Below are 14973 nucleotides of genomic sequence, written 5' to 3' on the forward strand. Positions count from 1 at the left end.
AGATGTTTTGAGAAATGAGCTCTCTCTGTATGTCTCCTTAGATAAAGACAAGTCTTCAAGGCTTTGTATGTGATTTTTTGATCCAGCAGATGTCGCCCTTGAGCACCAGCATGAAACCAAAACAACTTGCGCTGCATTGTTGTGTTAGCATGCTAATGCTAGTGATCTTTATTATGCTGGTATCTTCACACCGCATGTAAATTTACCTGAAATGAGCGTGATCTAGAAACACAGTTAAGCAGTGAGTACAGTATGTTATTCTTCTTTTCTCTAGTCCCTCAATTAAACAACTTTTATACACGAGGGGAGGAGTCAGCCGGCCGTCCCGGCGATGTAAACAAACTGAAGATAGGACTCTGAAAACTCTGAAAGCATCACAGACAGTGGGACTCGGGTGTTACACCCATTGTAGACAGTCATGACTCACAGAGTTATTTTCAGAGGAGATACTTGATTTCTACATTTAAGTGTGAAAAATCACAGATAAAGACTTTAAATCAGTAGAATTAAAAAGTTGCATGTCAGTGTTTCAAGTCATCAGAGAAAGTTTATTATCTTAATGAATATCAGAATCAGATTGATCAGCCAGTTGTGTGTGTGCATACAAGAAGTTTGACCTCTTTATGTGCAAGCATGACAAATGACTGTACTATTTAATTCATGTGAACTATAAGACACATAGTGCGGTAGTGAGAAGTAGTGGGGTAATTTTCAAATAAAACCGTCTGAGCCTACTGGAGACAGGTGAGTCAAGTTAACCGGAACTCACTGATTCACAGCGCAAAGTGGGCGGGGTTGCCTTCAAAATAAAAGACCATTGCTTCTTGGTAGAAGGGGAAAATTAAACAAAAATGTCAAAAGAAATCCAAAATCGACTTTTGCCAATAGATAAAAAAAAACTCATGGGCTCTTCAATAGCTGGATAAAATTGTGCATTCTTATGTATGTTTTCCTTAATGAGCGCAGCGACGGTTAATCTTTTAGTCGCTCAGTCAAAGAATCATTTCTGGCATCAAAAACGATTTTCATGATCAATTAATCGTTTTAGTCATTTTTAAGAGAACATGTCAGATATTTTTCCAATTTTCAAATTCCTATAATACGCTTATTTTTGTGTCATTTAAACTTAATAGAGAGTTTTAGGGTTTTGGACTGTGGTTTAGACAAAATAATCAGTTTTAAGACGTCACTTAAAGCCATGTAAAATTGTTTTATTTATTTATTTTTTAATTAAAACGTTTTAAAGTAAATGATTCATTAATCAATCGTGAAAACAATCCTGATGATGATGTTGCTCTTATATGAAATAAATGATTAAAAGTTTCATTAAAAACAATAGGCTTTGTTGGATTAAAATGTGTTCCTGTGTATAAATCACTGTCAGTGACAAAGAGGAAAACAGGAGAGAGGAAAACAACAAATAAGGACTTTTCAGGTGCAAATGGAAGTTCGGTTGTGTGTGTAACTTATTTTGAAAGGGTACAGCGGAAGTACATTCCCCGGGCTGGTGCAAATTGTCGACAGTGGCTGAAGCCTGTAGGAGCGGCCGGTTCCTCCCAGCAGCCTCTCAGTTCAGAGGGAAAGCTTTTCTTCTCGCAGCAGCAGCAGCGGGGATTTTGTGACTGCACACGCCGGATATTCATCACATTTAAAAAAACAAGACGAGACAAGCAGGACTCCTCCCGGGCTCCTGAACCCTACCCCTCACCACCTCCCTAATTTGGGCCTTCGTTTTCTTTTTTTTTCTCATATAATTTTTTCTTATATCTGAACGTTTCCTCCTGCTGACAGTTGGTCTGTGGCGCACTCAGGCTGCTTTTGCTGACATGGTAGATTATCACGCTGCCAATAATCAATCGAGCGGAGGTCCGCCGACCTACATGGAGCAAGAGAATGACTGGGACCGGGACATGCTCCTGGACCCGGCCTGGGAGAAGCAGCAGAGGAAGGTAAGGAGAACAGATGAGTGGGCCGAGTGAGAGGAGGAGGAGGAAGCGGCGGGGAGAAAGAAAATGGCAGGGAAGGGATGGGATGGGGAGTGGAGGTCAGACACCGAGTGCGGGCCTCTAAAACCCCGCAGCTGCTCCCTGTGTCCCACTTTTCATCTACCATTTTCTCCTCCCAGCTCCTCCTCTCATCTCCAACCTTTTCCCCCCCTCTTCCCTGTCTGCTTGAACCCTCATTTCTTCTTCTGAATGAGAATCAGTACGTGTCCCACATTAACTGCTGCTCTCACTCTTTGAAGGGTTTTTTTTCTTTTTTTTTTCCCGGCACTTTTTCCCCTCCGCGAGCGGAAACAGGGCGCCACATTGTTGCAAAAAAAATCTAAATGGTGATTGTGTTGCAGACATTTAAGGGGGTTGAATATAAAGCAAGTCTAAGGGTGTTTACTTGAAGGGTGTAGTGCGGAATCAAAGCGACCTGTCCCACTTGTCTGCCTGCCTGGTTGGCTGCTTCGAGGCCGATAAGAAAGAATGAGAGAGGCGAGGCGAGTTTCTGCTGCTGCTCACCGGAAGAGCCGACCGATACTGAGGCGTTCAAGGCCGATAGAGAGATAATGGAACCACGAAGCTAGCTGCTGTGCTTCATATTAACTACATCTAGGGATTTTTTTTACATTAAAAACTACAATAAGTACTCTTGTTGAAGTTTAAAACACCGGCAGAGATTTCCAGTCTCACCCTTGACCTGCTGCTGGAATTCCTGACATGTTTCTTGTTTTAAAACATCTGGACTGTTAAGAAAAAAGAAAACATTGAGTTCTCTGATGTGTTTGCAGATTGTCTCGTGTTTGTAAATCAGGATGTGACACACATTTTGCTCTTCTGACAGGTCGAGTGAAATGAGAGAAGTCATTATTTGCCACAGTAGACGACATCTAACTGGGTGTGAAACAAACAGCTGTCATTTAGCACTGTTATGTCGAGCACACCGCTTGAACAAGCAGAATATTGCTGCTCCTATTCTTCACACAGCTCCCTCTGACAAACAAGTTTCTACAGCCACACTTTAACATTTCACATGCACAGAACTAAACGCCCACTCACTCTCTCTCTCTCTCTCTCTCTCTCTCTCTCTGTGTGTGTGCTGCAGATCTTTTAAGCTCCTGATATTCTGCATAAATACTTAGACACCAAACAACATGAAACCACCCTGCGCCATATGCTACACCAATCATTACCACAGTTATCAAACTTCTAATCCACCTCACCAATAATTAACAGTCAGCCTTGTGACTTTGTTGTTGGTTTTAAAGGAGCAGCCTCTCCTAACCTCCTGTCATCTTGCCTCCTTCACTCCTCCTCACTCCTCTTATTAAAGCCTCCTCCTCCTCCTCTTGTTACGCTCACTCAGCTACTGAGCAAAAGATGGATGCTTGCAAGACTTTGGCAACCTGTGCACCACAAAAAACAACATCCAGTAAATGTTCACCAGACTGAGGTGACCTTGTTTTACACCCTGTTTCCCCATTAGCTAATGAGCTAATGGTGGTGGGGGGGGGGAGAGTCTCAAAATACAAACCCATCAAGCAGTGATGTATTCCAAAATGGAAGAAAATATTTAAGTGGACTTAATGAGGAGATAATAAAAGATTAAAACCGTCTCTCACATGAGTTTTTCTCCGCTCTAAAGCGGGTCATCAGGGAGTGGAAAGGCGGTGTAATGCAGGATGATTTGAGGAGCCGTTGCTTAACAGTGTGGAATGATTGTGAGGGTGTGTGTGTTAGTGTGTGTTCATCTTACTCTCTAACTAGCCAGATGATTGGCATACTTTCTAGTGGTGTGACAACATGCCTAACATTGAATCGTGCATTTTTATTAGGCCACTTAACGCTTTAATAGCCGTCAAACTTCACACATTCCTGACGTTGATTCCTGTCAAACCCAGCGGGTCGAGTCCTTCACTGGCTTGGTTCATCGACTGTGAGGACTCTCTCTCTCTCTGCGTGTTTGTCCAGAGATCACACGGGTCAAAGTTTCATCAAGAGGAAAAGTCTAAGCTATTAATTATTAACAGTGAAAACTTGGTACTGAGGTCCATGCGTGCTCCAAACCTGCACCAGTATAGGAGGCAGGGAGGCGTTTGTTTGACTGGGAACAGGACAGGCTGGGGACATGTTACAAGCCTGTAGCTGAGGCGGGCGGGGTGGGGGGTGGGGGGGACCAAGGGCAAATTCCTGCGGTGTATTCACGCTCACTGTGCCAGTTATTGCGCAGAAAAGTGAGCGAACTCCTCCTGCAGGATATCAGAGAGCAGTGGATTTAATGAGTGTGGGAATGGGTTCGTCCGTCCTTCCTGCAGTTTGTGACGAGCGACTCTGAAAAGGTCAAAAACAGGAGCAGGGCCGAGTTTCCACCGTGCTGACTGCTGCACATGTTGAGTAACAGTAGAGGAGGGGAAAAAAACAGCAATGCTCACTGTTTTTTTTGTCATTCTTGCCTTCATTTGGTGAAGTAGAGTTAGAGAGAGAGGGAAAAAGTGAGAAGAGGAAGTGACTTGATGACATGTAACAACAGGTCTCGGTTCACATGAGTCCTGAACCCTGGAGGTGGTGCTCCTCGTCTGGCTCCCCACCTTTTTTCCCTAGGAGCCCACGTCTTGTATCTGTAATACTTAAACCCTTCATGACCCACGAGGGGAAAAAAAAGATACATTGCTGTCAAAAATGAACATCCATACAGAATAGGCCTGCACACGCTTGTTCTTACCAATAGACCTTTTGTTTACTCTCCAGTTAGTGTGTGATCATAATTTGACAACCTCTGCTCTAGCGGTGCTCTAGCAGGACAACTTGGAGACTAGGACTTCTTGTGCTTGAAGTAAACTGTAAACATAATCGAACTTCATGAACAAAAAGAAGGAGAATACTGGGGAGGGATTTAAAAATGATGATTGATAAAAGAGAGAGAGAGAGTGGAGGATGAATGAAATGCACCAAAGAGCGTCAGGATCAGGAGTCAAAAGTGCGACGAGGACTGAAGCTTTGTAGACGGGCCGTCTGCTGGACCCATGACTCCAAACATTTTGATATCTGAACACAGTTTTATTGTAATTGGTTGACATCTAATTGAAGGAAAACAGCACTAATGGATCAAAATATAACACCCTCCTTTGCAGACCATGCATGGAAGAATAACAGGGTCTCTCTTGGGTCTGGGTGTTTCAGGCCTTTAGTTGTTCAGTCTGTGTTTCTTCAGAAGCAGAGCTTTGTCCTTCTGTTTCCATTTTTGTTTTACACCCCAGAGTTCCTGGACAGAGAACCATCTGAGTCCAGTTAGCTGCAGCGTGTTACAGGGCGAAGCTCCTCCCTGCACAAACATGTTATTAAGTCTTTTCTCACCGCTCTCGGATCCACCACACGTTGAAACATGTCAAAGAACGCAGCTTTTTTTTTTTTTTTTTAAATATTGTGACTCTGAGCAGCGTGGCAGCAGCAGCATGCAGATCTGCTCTGCGACAGTTAAGGCCGTGCATATTTCTCAAGTCATGAGGCAGAGCGGGAGCACAGAGAGGTGGTGGGCGGATGAGCTAACAGGGAGAAGCAGTAAAGTACACAAGCCAAAAGGGCCTGGAGCAGACGCTGCTGATTTATTGGCTTTATTTGTCAATGTCATGTACTTATAAAATCAGATTAATAAGCACGTTTAGTTTCATTCACACATGAGATAAAACCAGTGAGTGAATAATCCAGTAGAGGCATGCAAATCACAGCAGGTCTGGTATGTGCAGGAAAGCAGATGTGCTGCTCAAAGAGAGAAAGAGATGAGAGAAATGGATTTCTGCACTCTATCAAGAGTCACAGTTTTATCTCCTTTATATCAGCAGTGTGTAGCTCTTATCATGGAGCGTGTTTATGTGTAAAATCAAAATGTGGTCACTCAATCAGATGATTATCTCTCCTCATTTTCCTAAACAGAGACACGTCTGGATCAGTTAGCTTCGTTTGCACACACCTGATTGGAGCTGGGCTGCTACTCGACCTCACAGCTGAGCCGACTCTGAGCAGCTGATGTGAAAAGGAGAGCTAGGAGAATTTGATTACGCACATTCAGTTAGGATAGAGTTAAATTTAGACTCAGGTTTCAAGGTTTTGTTCTTGACTGTATCTCAGACTGTGGGCGTGCACTCTGTTAGCTTTTATGCTGTAAATTAACCTCTGCTAAACGTCTTAGCAATCGAGTTAGCATGGTTTCTGTTAGCCTAAGTGCTGTCTCTTTGTGTGAAATTGTCCTTTAAACATCTCAGTTGTTATTCAAGTGTTTTATAGTTTGATCTGCGTCAGTGCAGATGCGTCCTCCATGGTCACAAACGGAGCTCCATGACTGTGTAGCCACACCCCGCCATTGCCCAGACTTGCAACACAAACACACTGATTTATTTTTCCACTGCTGCCAAGGTGGGCAGCTGGACACAATGTTAGTTTGTTCTTTTCTCGCCCACTTTCACATGCTTTCTGTGTGACTGGCTGGCTGTGCTGGCAGGCAGGCGGAGCCGGTTCAGATGGGCCTGGGGTTGGTTGGCTCAGGACGAGCTGTGAGTGACATTTTTGTCAGGACAAATGGGACCAAACAATAAAATCCTGCCGGCGTCACTCACTACACTCAGATGTGAGTGCGTGATAAGCTGCCATGGCTGCCTGTTTTTCCTGTTCCAAAGCAACATTTAAAAGAATGAAGGAAGCTTGAAAAACGTTTGACTGTGTGCTCTCTCTGCTCACAAAAACAACAATAGAGAGAAAGCTCTGTGTGCAGAGAGTTAAATGGAGCAGGCGCTCTGATTGGTCGTCTGTCTCTTTATGATGCGTGTGATTGGCTGGTTTCGGGGTTGGCAGGACCAACCTGAATCGGGTGTGGCAGGTAAAGGAGGAATCTCAAAGCTGGAATCATGAAGGGCTGTTAGTAGAGACCAGAGAGTGTTGCTTTTAGAAGGATTGCATGTGAAATGGTTTGTTCTGTTTCCTCTGCTCAGAGGGAGGAGGACTGAACAATGGATCAGTTATGATGTTTGCATTGTGTTGCAGCCTCTGATGACACACACACACACACACACACACACACACACACACACACACACACACACACAAAGCCTACACATGTATTGATTTACATCGATCGTAATGCTTTATGATGAAGGGACATTTGAATGGACATGTATTTGTAAAAACTGTCGCACACTGAAGTGGTTTGAATTGATGTCATATTTTATATAAGATCCTGTAACAAAAGTGGAACATTTCAATGAGCTTCACATAATTGTTGAAGTGTTCTTACATCACACCTTACCTTGTACTTCTCTGTTTTATAAAATGAGAACTGAATTATGCAAGTTGGACCGTCTTAACGATCCATTTAGGGATGAGCTCTGACGTAATCCTGGGCGAGTATAAAATATAAAATCAGATTTAGCAACTTCTCTAAAGTTAAGAAAAGTGGAAATTGAACAAATGGCTGCACACGTGATCCCAGCGATCTCCGGGGTAACAACATCAGATTGGTCCACCAGTTGGATGGACCAGCCTTTCGGCCCTGCCTGCAGGTTCATGTCCACATACCTTTACTCAACGTGGTTACAGTTGCTAAGGGCCAACCTAACAACATATAAAAGTATGAGTAATGCATTTAACTGACTTGTATTTCTGGTGCTGACGAGCGAGGTTAACAATGTTTTAATTGTTTAGAGGACTAAATGCACACATCCCTAATAATAAGCCGCACTTCCTGCATGACAAGAATAAAATGTCCAGAGGAAACTCGGCTCCTCCTCTTCCTGAAGTACAAAGTTCATCTGGACCTTGGGAACTTTTCTGCACTCTAAACTTGTTACAGTAGATATCTGGGATGTGAGATAATGGAAGTGGAGCTCGTCCCCCTCGCTGCCAGCTGATTCCAGGTCAGCTGTGGGAAAAGCCCTCCGCCTCAGCTGACCGCGATCCAGAATCAGCCTGTGTGGACCTAAACAACGAAGCAGGCAGCCAGCGAGCGAGCGGACGGAGCAGAGAGAGAGGAATGTACCCCCTCTCTGTTTCCCCCCCTCTGTTGTCTCTCCGTTCTGCTATTGGTGGCGGTGAGAGAGCATGCAGGGGGAAACATTCCTTTGGTGGTGGCCCATTATAGCCGGCTAGGCCAGTGGGAGGGGGCTTTTTTTTTTTTTTTTTTTTACTAAAGGGGGCGGGGTGTCCCTGTTTTTCTCCCAAACAGGCGAGAGAAAAGAGTTGGGGGTTTGCAGGATTGCAGATGTGGTCTGTGCGGTGCAGAGGAGAGGAGAGGGAGAATCCTCCCTTAGAGGGTGGGGGGCCAAAAGTTTCCAGCCGGTTATGATGTGGCGGAAGTCGTGGCGCCGATTGTTGCGCCAGATATTTGTTTGCAGAAATGTTTTCAGACATTCGCCCCCTGATTGATTGCACTTGAGGAGGCATTGGCTTTAAACAGCAAAACTTAAACACAGCAGCGTCCAATCAGCAGAGAGATGTTAGCTTGTAGCTCGTAGCTCCGGGCTGCAGGCCTGTGTGTGTCGAGGTGCTGCAGTCTAATGTGTTTCTCTTTCAAAGAGATTTCTTCACGGTCTGTTTCCCTCGCACTCTTTGTGTGTGTGGTTGGGGGGTGGGGGGGGGTGGCGGGGTGGCCTTGTTGTATTTTTGGGGGCTGAGACCCGGAGGACCCTGGTGCATCCGCGTGTCATATAAACCCATGAGTCCCTGGACTCTGTGGCTGACATAACCCTACCGCAGCTCTCGCTATGCGTTCACAAGCTTACTTTCTCAGCTATTGTGCATAGTTATGAGGATTAGTGAACGACATTTCCCTCTGATGAATTGAAATTGGCAACAATGGGGACGAAGAATTTCCTTTTGGTTGGCTGCCAGGACGCATGTTGATGGTTTTAGCTTGAAGCTGGGACCCCCCCCCCCCCCTCTTCTCCATTTGTCCGCCAAGTATATCCTGGACAAAGGGATTTAATGGAATATCCTGACTTATTTTCCAATAAGCTCCCAGATCCTTTTTACTGTTGTCAGAAAGCGATGTGATGATGTCCTGCATTTCTTTTGCTGGACTTGTATCGGTTTTGAAAGTGTTCTATAAACGAGCGACATGAAGACATCGAGGTGCTGCTGATGCTGGAGGGATCAAGCAATTAAATTAAAGATAGCAAGAGGATCATTGTGTTATTGTTCAAGTATTTATTAAGCAACAAATGTAAATAAAATATGAGCTGGATTCAGCTTCTCTGACGTGAAGCGTTGCTGCGTTTCTTTTCATGTCGACTGTCAGAAAACTGAACAAACATTAAAAAAAAAACTTCACGGTGGGCTCTGGGGACTTGTCATGGTTATTCTTAGATTGAACACGTTCTGTAAAAGCTTTTTTTTTTTTTTTAATCATGGAAGTCATTCTCTCCAGCTCTCATTGTTGGCAGTCTTCTGAATGCAACACTGGAAAAATGAATTGAAAGCCTTTTTTGATTTATACTCTTTCCTTCGACTGATCCCGGTGTAGCTTTTAGTCTCAGCAGGCTGCTGGGAAATAAAGTTTAGTTTCTGTTGTGGACTATGTGTGTGTTCTGATGTAGGCTGTGTTTGAGGAGATGGAGGGAGTGTTGTTTGTGTAATGTGTGTTTTAGGTGTGCATTCTTTGTTTGAAGTGTGGGTGCACCGTTATATATATATATATATATATGAGGATGTTTGGGGAGGGGGGTCTGACAGGGCGAGGTTTTCCCCCTCCTCTAGTTTTCCAGCAGAGTCGCATAATTGTGGCTTTCGTCTGTCTTGAGGCTGCTGGTAAACACGATGCAGTTAAACAGACCCAGACCCCCTCCATGTCCTCACGTCCTGCAGGATGTGTGGAAGTGTAGCATGACTTTTTTTCTAGAATCAGTATGAAACATCAACAGAGCATTAAACATACTGACGGACTCTGAAAACAATATGTGTTTGAAAAGCTGCAGTTCAGCTTTGCCTTTATCCAACTCCTCTTAAACAGCTGAGTGTTTTTAATGGAAGAGGTAAGCTCACATCACACTCGATGTTTGTAGGCGTCTGATCGGTCTGCAATTAAATCAAATGAAATCAAACTGCATTCACAGCTGCAGATTTCTCTGAAGGAGTTTAAGAATCCTTTGGGATGAAAATCACACTGTTGGTAAATAGCTTCAGTCACTCCTGAAAGATGTAAACAGATTAATGCATCATCATCATCATCATTCTATAAAATGACGGTCTGATAAAGCAGTGCATCCTCTCTGTGTGAGTATCTGTGTATCAGAGTGCACACATAGTGTTCATCATCATCGTGTGTGTGTGTGTGTGTGTGTGTGTGTGTGTGTGTGTGTGTGTGTGCGTGTGTGCATCTGTGAAGCTGCAGCCTCTCTGTGCTGAACCTCAGCGCTCTGCAGAGCTCTGTATTTTTAGAAACATCACTTCAGAGCTCTGCTATCATCCTGCACCTGAGAGCGAGCGAGAGAGCGAGCTCAAATTCAATACATAATTCATCAGAGAAAAGAGAACCAAGAAGCAAAACTGTGTTCTCATTGTGGCTGTTTCAAACCGTCGTAATGGAGACTGATGCAGCCGCTGGTTTCACACTGCCGGCTATAAAAGGATGTGCATGACGCTTTTTAAAGATGCATGTAGTTGATGGTGGTCGAGTCATTGTCTATCACTGGTGTTAAAGGGTAAATGCACAGATCTGCATAACTCATCTACACGTATATACTTTTTTTTAAACATTTTCATTTCAGCTCAAATGTAACTCAACGAGGACTCAAAAGTCAGTTAACCTGCTCGTCCTACAAACACTTTTGTACTCCCACCTCTGGGAGAGAAGATTTTTCAAAATCTGTCCTTAAAGATAGTTTAGTTTTTCTTACTTGAAACGTGGGATCTGCTGATTTTTAGAGCTTGATCCTGCCCATTCTTTTTTAATCTGTTTTCTTAATCTCCCAAATTTAATTAAAGTGTGCTTAGTCCCTCTGGAGTCCTAATATTCAGCTCCATTCACCCCTCAGTCGTCTCCAGGCTTCTTACCAAAAGTACTGAACGACGACACTTAATATAGTGAAGGACATATTCAAGAAGCAGCTTTTTGTTTGTCTGTTTTTAGTTCTTCAAATACAAAAGGACGTCCTGGTTAAAGAAAGGTGAACACTTTGTTCATTAAAGGGTTTTAGTGTGAATCCAACCTCTTCATGTCAGCTGTGGTAGTGTAGCATGATGTGTTCATAGAGTGAGTGTGTATTGTTCACTCTGTCTGTAGGTTGTCCTCAATCTGCTCGTCCTCTTGAGGCTGGCGGGCGGCAGGACTCATGGCAGAACATCTGTCAGATCCCCCGCCACCTCCACTCCCCCCCCCCCCTCACAGATTACATCCCAGATCTGATGACGGGATTATCTGCAGATATGACACATATCTGAGAAGAATAGTAAGGTGATCCCAGACGCTGCAGAGCTCCAGCTATCCACTCTTAATGTTTCACCTTTTAGTCCCATTTAAACATTCAGACACATTACCTTAAATTAGATCTGTTGAAAAGTTTAAAGCAGTAAGAGTTGTTTAGCACAGATTGAAATGACCCAGATTCTGTTTCTGTAGTGCATCCTGAAACAGACTCTGCTCTTGAATGTTATTGTTTATCCGTAGAATAAATCTTGAAAGACATCTGCATACATGGCCACACCTAGACAGGTTCTTCTCCTGTGTGTGTGTGTGTGTGTGTGTGTGTGTGTGTGCGTGCGTGCGTGCGTGCGTGCGTGCGTGCGTGCGTGCGTGCGTGCGTGCGTGCGTGCGTGCGTGCGTGCGTGCGTGCGTGCGTGCGTGCGTGCGTGCGTGCGTGCGTGCGTGCGTGCGTGCGTGCGTGCGTGCGTGCGTGCGTGCGTGCGTGCGTGCGTGCGTGCGTGCGTGCGTGCGTGCGTGCGTGCGTGCGTGCGTGCGTGCGTGCGTGCGTGCGTGCGTGCGTGCGTGCGTGCGTGCGTGCGTGCGTGCGTGCGTGCGTGCGTGCGTGCGTGCGTGCGTGCGTGCGTGCGTGCGTGCGTGTGTCTTATTTGATGGGGATTTGACTTTTTGAATCTGGGCATGAACTCACTCTCTGATAGGGAATCACCCGCTGAGGCTGCTGGGATCTGTAGTCTTTGTGGGTTTGTTGTGGTGTCGGTACAGATGGGTTTTAAAACCGAACACATGTGAAGGTGGAGCAAACACACCATCATTCAAACATATAGAGCGTGTGTGTTTGAGAGAGTGTTTGTTTCCTCTGAGGTCGTCTCTGATTTCCTCTGCGAGCTCCTTGTTGTATTATTGAACAGCTTCAAAGTGGGGCACTAGGCGAAGAGGTGAAAAGGCTATAGCTGTGCTGGAACACACACACACACACACACACACACACACACACACACACAATAGATTGAGTGCATCCAGTTATTCAAACCCACAAACACTAAAGCTCCCTTTGCTTCCCATGAAACACACAAATACACAGGATTTAAAATGGATCTTAAAGATGAAGAAGAAGTGCACCAAAAATGTTTTTCCAATAAATTGTCAGCCAACAAATCACTGTTAGCCGAAACAGGCCGTTTGTATTCACCATTTGCACTGAGTCGTTATTTGGGTAGTTATTTGGTCGTTATTTGCAAACCTCAAGTTATTGTTTTAACCCAAATAATGTTTCCCAAAACTTTGCAGTTAAGTTGAGAGGTGCTGCTTTGGGTGCCTGTTGAAGACTTCAGAGAGGGGCTGTGAAAACTCATCTGTGGAGAAAGCACCTCTGACAATAGTTGATTTACTTGCATAAAGATTATTGTATGGGCTGAAAATGCACCACTTGCTGAATGTTGCATGAGACTCCTGCCAGCAGAAAAATCTTCAAAATCATTAATAAATGTGTGAATCTGCAGGATTAGATTCAGGAATATTAAACATGTAACAACCTAAAAGTCGTGCCCCCTTCTCTTCTGGTTTGTCAACCTGAAGCAGTAAACATGTTCATGGAGCCTGTGCCCGTGTGGGACCATGCACAAGAAGACGACGACAGCAGCATCAATATTTACTGAAAGAGGCGGCCTTCAGGTTCCTCTGCTCTCATTTGAAGCGAGGACGCTCAGCAGATAATCCCACGCAGCCCTCTCTCTCTCCTTCTCCACATTCATTTCTCCTCTGACAGTTCTCCATTATTCAGTCTTTGCCGAGTCGTTAAGGCAACAGGCTCCGATGAAAGAGGATAAACTAGAGTGTGTGTTTCTATTTTTAGAACATGGTCTAAAACCAACTTGTTTTCTGACCACTGGTGTTGTAAAACTAAATTATTATCTTTTGTGTCCATGTGATTTAGTCATTCAGCTCAGAGGCTTCTTATCTCTGGTGCAGGATATAGATTTAATATACTCCACTATATATTCTCTGGTCAGGCATCTCCAGGACCAGCCGGAGGGCCCGGTTCATATAACTTCAATCTGTTTTATTTTTCTTTCATAGTTCAGAGGAGGTCCCCCAGAGACTGCACGCCTAGGGCTTCCACACAGAGACACACATGGGGTGCAGGAGAGGGTCTAGTTTTTTTTCAGAGCATTGCAACACAAAGAGAAGAGCTCTGGATGTAGACGTGTAGGTTTTCTGTGCTTTTGCATGAAAACACATGAATATTTTTGAGACTTGAAAATGTGTGTTCCTGGACGTTTTGTCTGCTGATTCTTGAATATTCTGCAGAGAACAACAACAGAGTAAATAAAGACACATTAGTCATTTGCATGCTTGCAAGTGTGAGACTTTATTTAGACCCTCATGAAGGCAAACAGAGCAGAGAGAGAGAGAGAGGGATGATAAAGTCTTACTGCAGGTTCATTGCCAGTTTATGCAGCTGAACAGACAGACGATCCAAACACACTGCTGCTGCTTTTGGCCTCAGGGTTTGAAACCGAGATGGAAAAGGATTCTTTCCCTCTTTGTCTTTGTCTGTTGTTTCTGTTTTTTACTTTACTCCAGTCTTTCCTAGCGGCCGTGCAGAGAAATGGAAATGTTTCTCTGGAGTCCATGTTGCTGTCTTTGTCGTCAGTGAAATAGTAGAGACTGAATAAAAGTTTAAATAGTAAGTAATATGCTTCTCATTTGAACTAAGCAGTGGAGAATACTTAATAGAAGAGAAAAGAGCGGATCAGGAGCTAGTTGGAAGAAGAAGTGCGGCTCTGTGTCCGTCCTCCTGGGAGTTGTAGTAGAGGAAGAAAAGTGGAAGGAAGGTTTCTGAGGTTTTCTGCCCCCTTCCCTGTTTCAAATATAAAGTCACCACTACACACGCAAACACAGCAGGCAAAGCCCTCTGAGTCAGGCCATGAAGACAGACGGATCACTGTGTGTTTGTGTGTCACCCCCGCCTTAATGGACCAGATGGCTGGCCAAGAAGAAGAAGAGGGAATGCCTGCAGATCACTGTACACACTGAACAAAACTCCAGAAACAGGGAGGAATGTGTCTGCAGTTTGGGTCTGAGCTGCCACATTAGTGACATGTAGAGAGTAATGTCTCCATGTGATATGTTGAGGAACACTTTATAACTGTCTGAAGGGGTTTGAACCTGCAGCTCAGGCTGGGTGATTACGACAAAAACAGTAACTGCTTGTTCTATATCGATTGATATTTAATCATGATGTTAAAGGAGATGATGCCTCAAGCTTTAAGAGCATCCAGATCAGGAAAACAGATCTCCTGAGGAAGGATTGAAGGTAGCTCTTTCAGTGCTTTGCAGTAAGGCAGTGAGGTGTTTTGATATGCAGGCTGCAAACTGAAGACTGACAAGCTGTTGTCTGGTTTAACTGAATTTGGTGACATGCTGTCAGATGAAGTAAAACATGTCTGAATCTTTGCACCTTTTGAGCTGGTGTTGTTTTTTTTTTTTTAAACTGAGCGTTGACACTGAAGTCAAACCAGTTTCCTGATGGACAAAGTGGTCCATCTCCCCACTCTGCTGCTGCTCTAAAATGTGGGTCAG

General features: G+C 44.3%; 1 protein-coding gene across 1 annotated transcript in view; it reads left to right on the top strand.

The window, feature by feature from the left end:
• The first annotated feature begins 1551 nt into the window (after nt 1-1551).
• actn4 (actinin, alpha 4) overlaps nt 1552-14973 on the top strand; it is a 64728-nt gene continuing 51306 nt past the window's right edge. The window contains 1 exon segment of the mRNA XM_020655059.3: nt 1552-1949. Coding sequence (XP_020510715.2) covers nt 1827-1949 — 123 coding nt within the window. The 5' untranslated portion in view covers nt 1552-1826.

This window comes from Labrus bergylta, chromosome 11 (genome assembly GCF_963930695.1).
Source record: "Labrus bergylta chromosome 11, fLabBer1.1, whole genome shotgun sequence".
In the NCBI taxonomy this organism is placed as follows: Eukaryota; Metazoa; Chordata; class Actinopteri; order Labriformes; family Labridae; genus Labrus; species Labrus bergylta.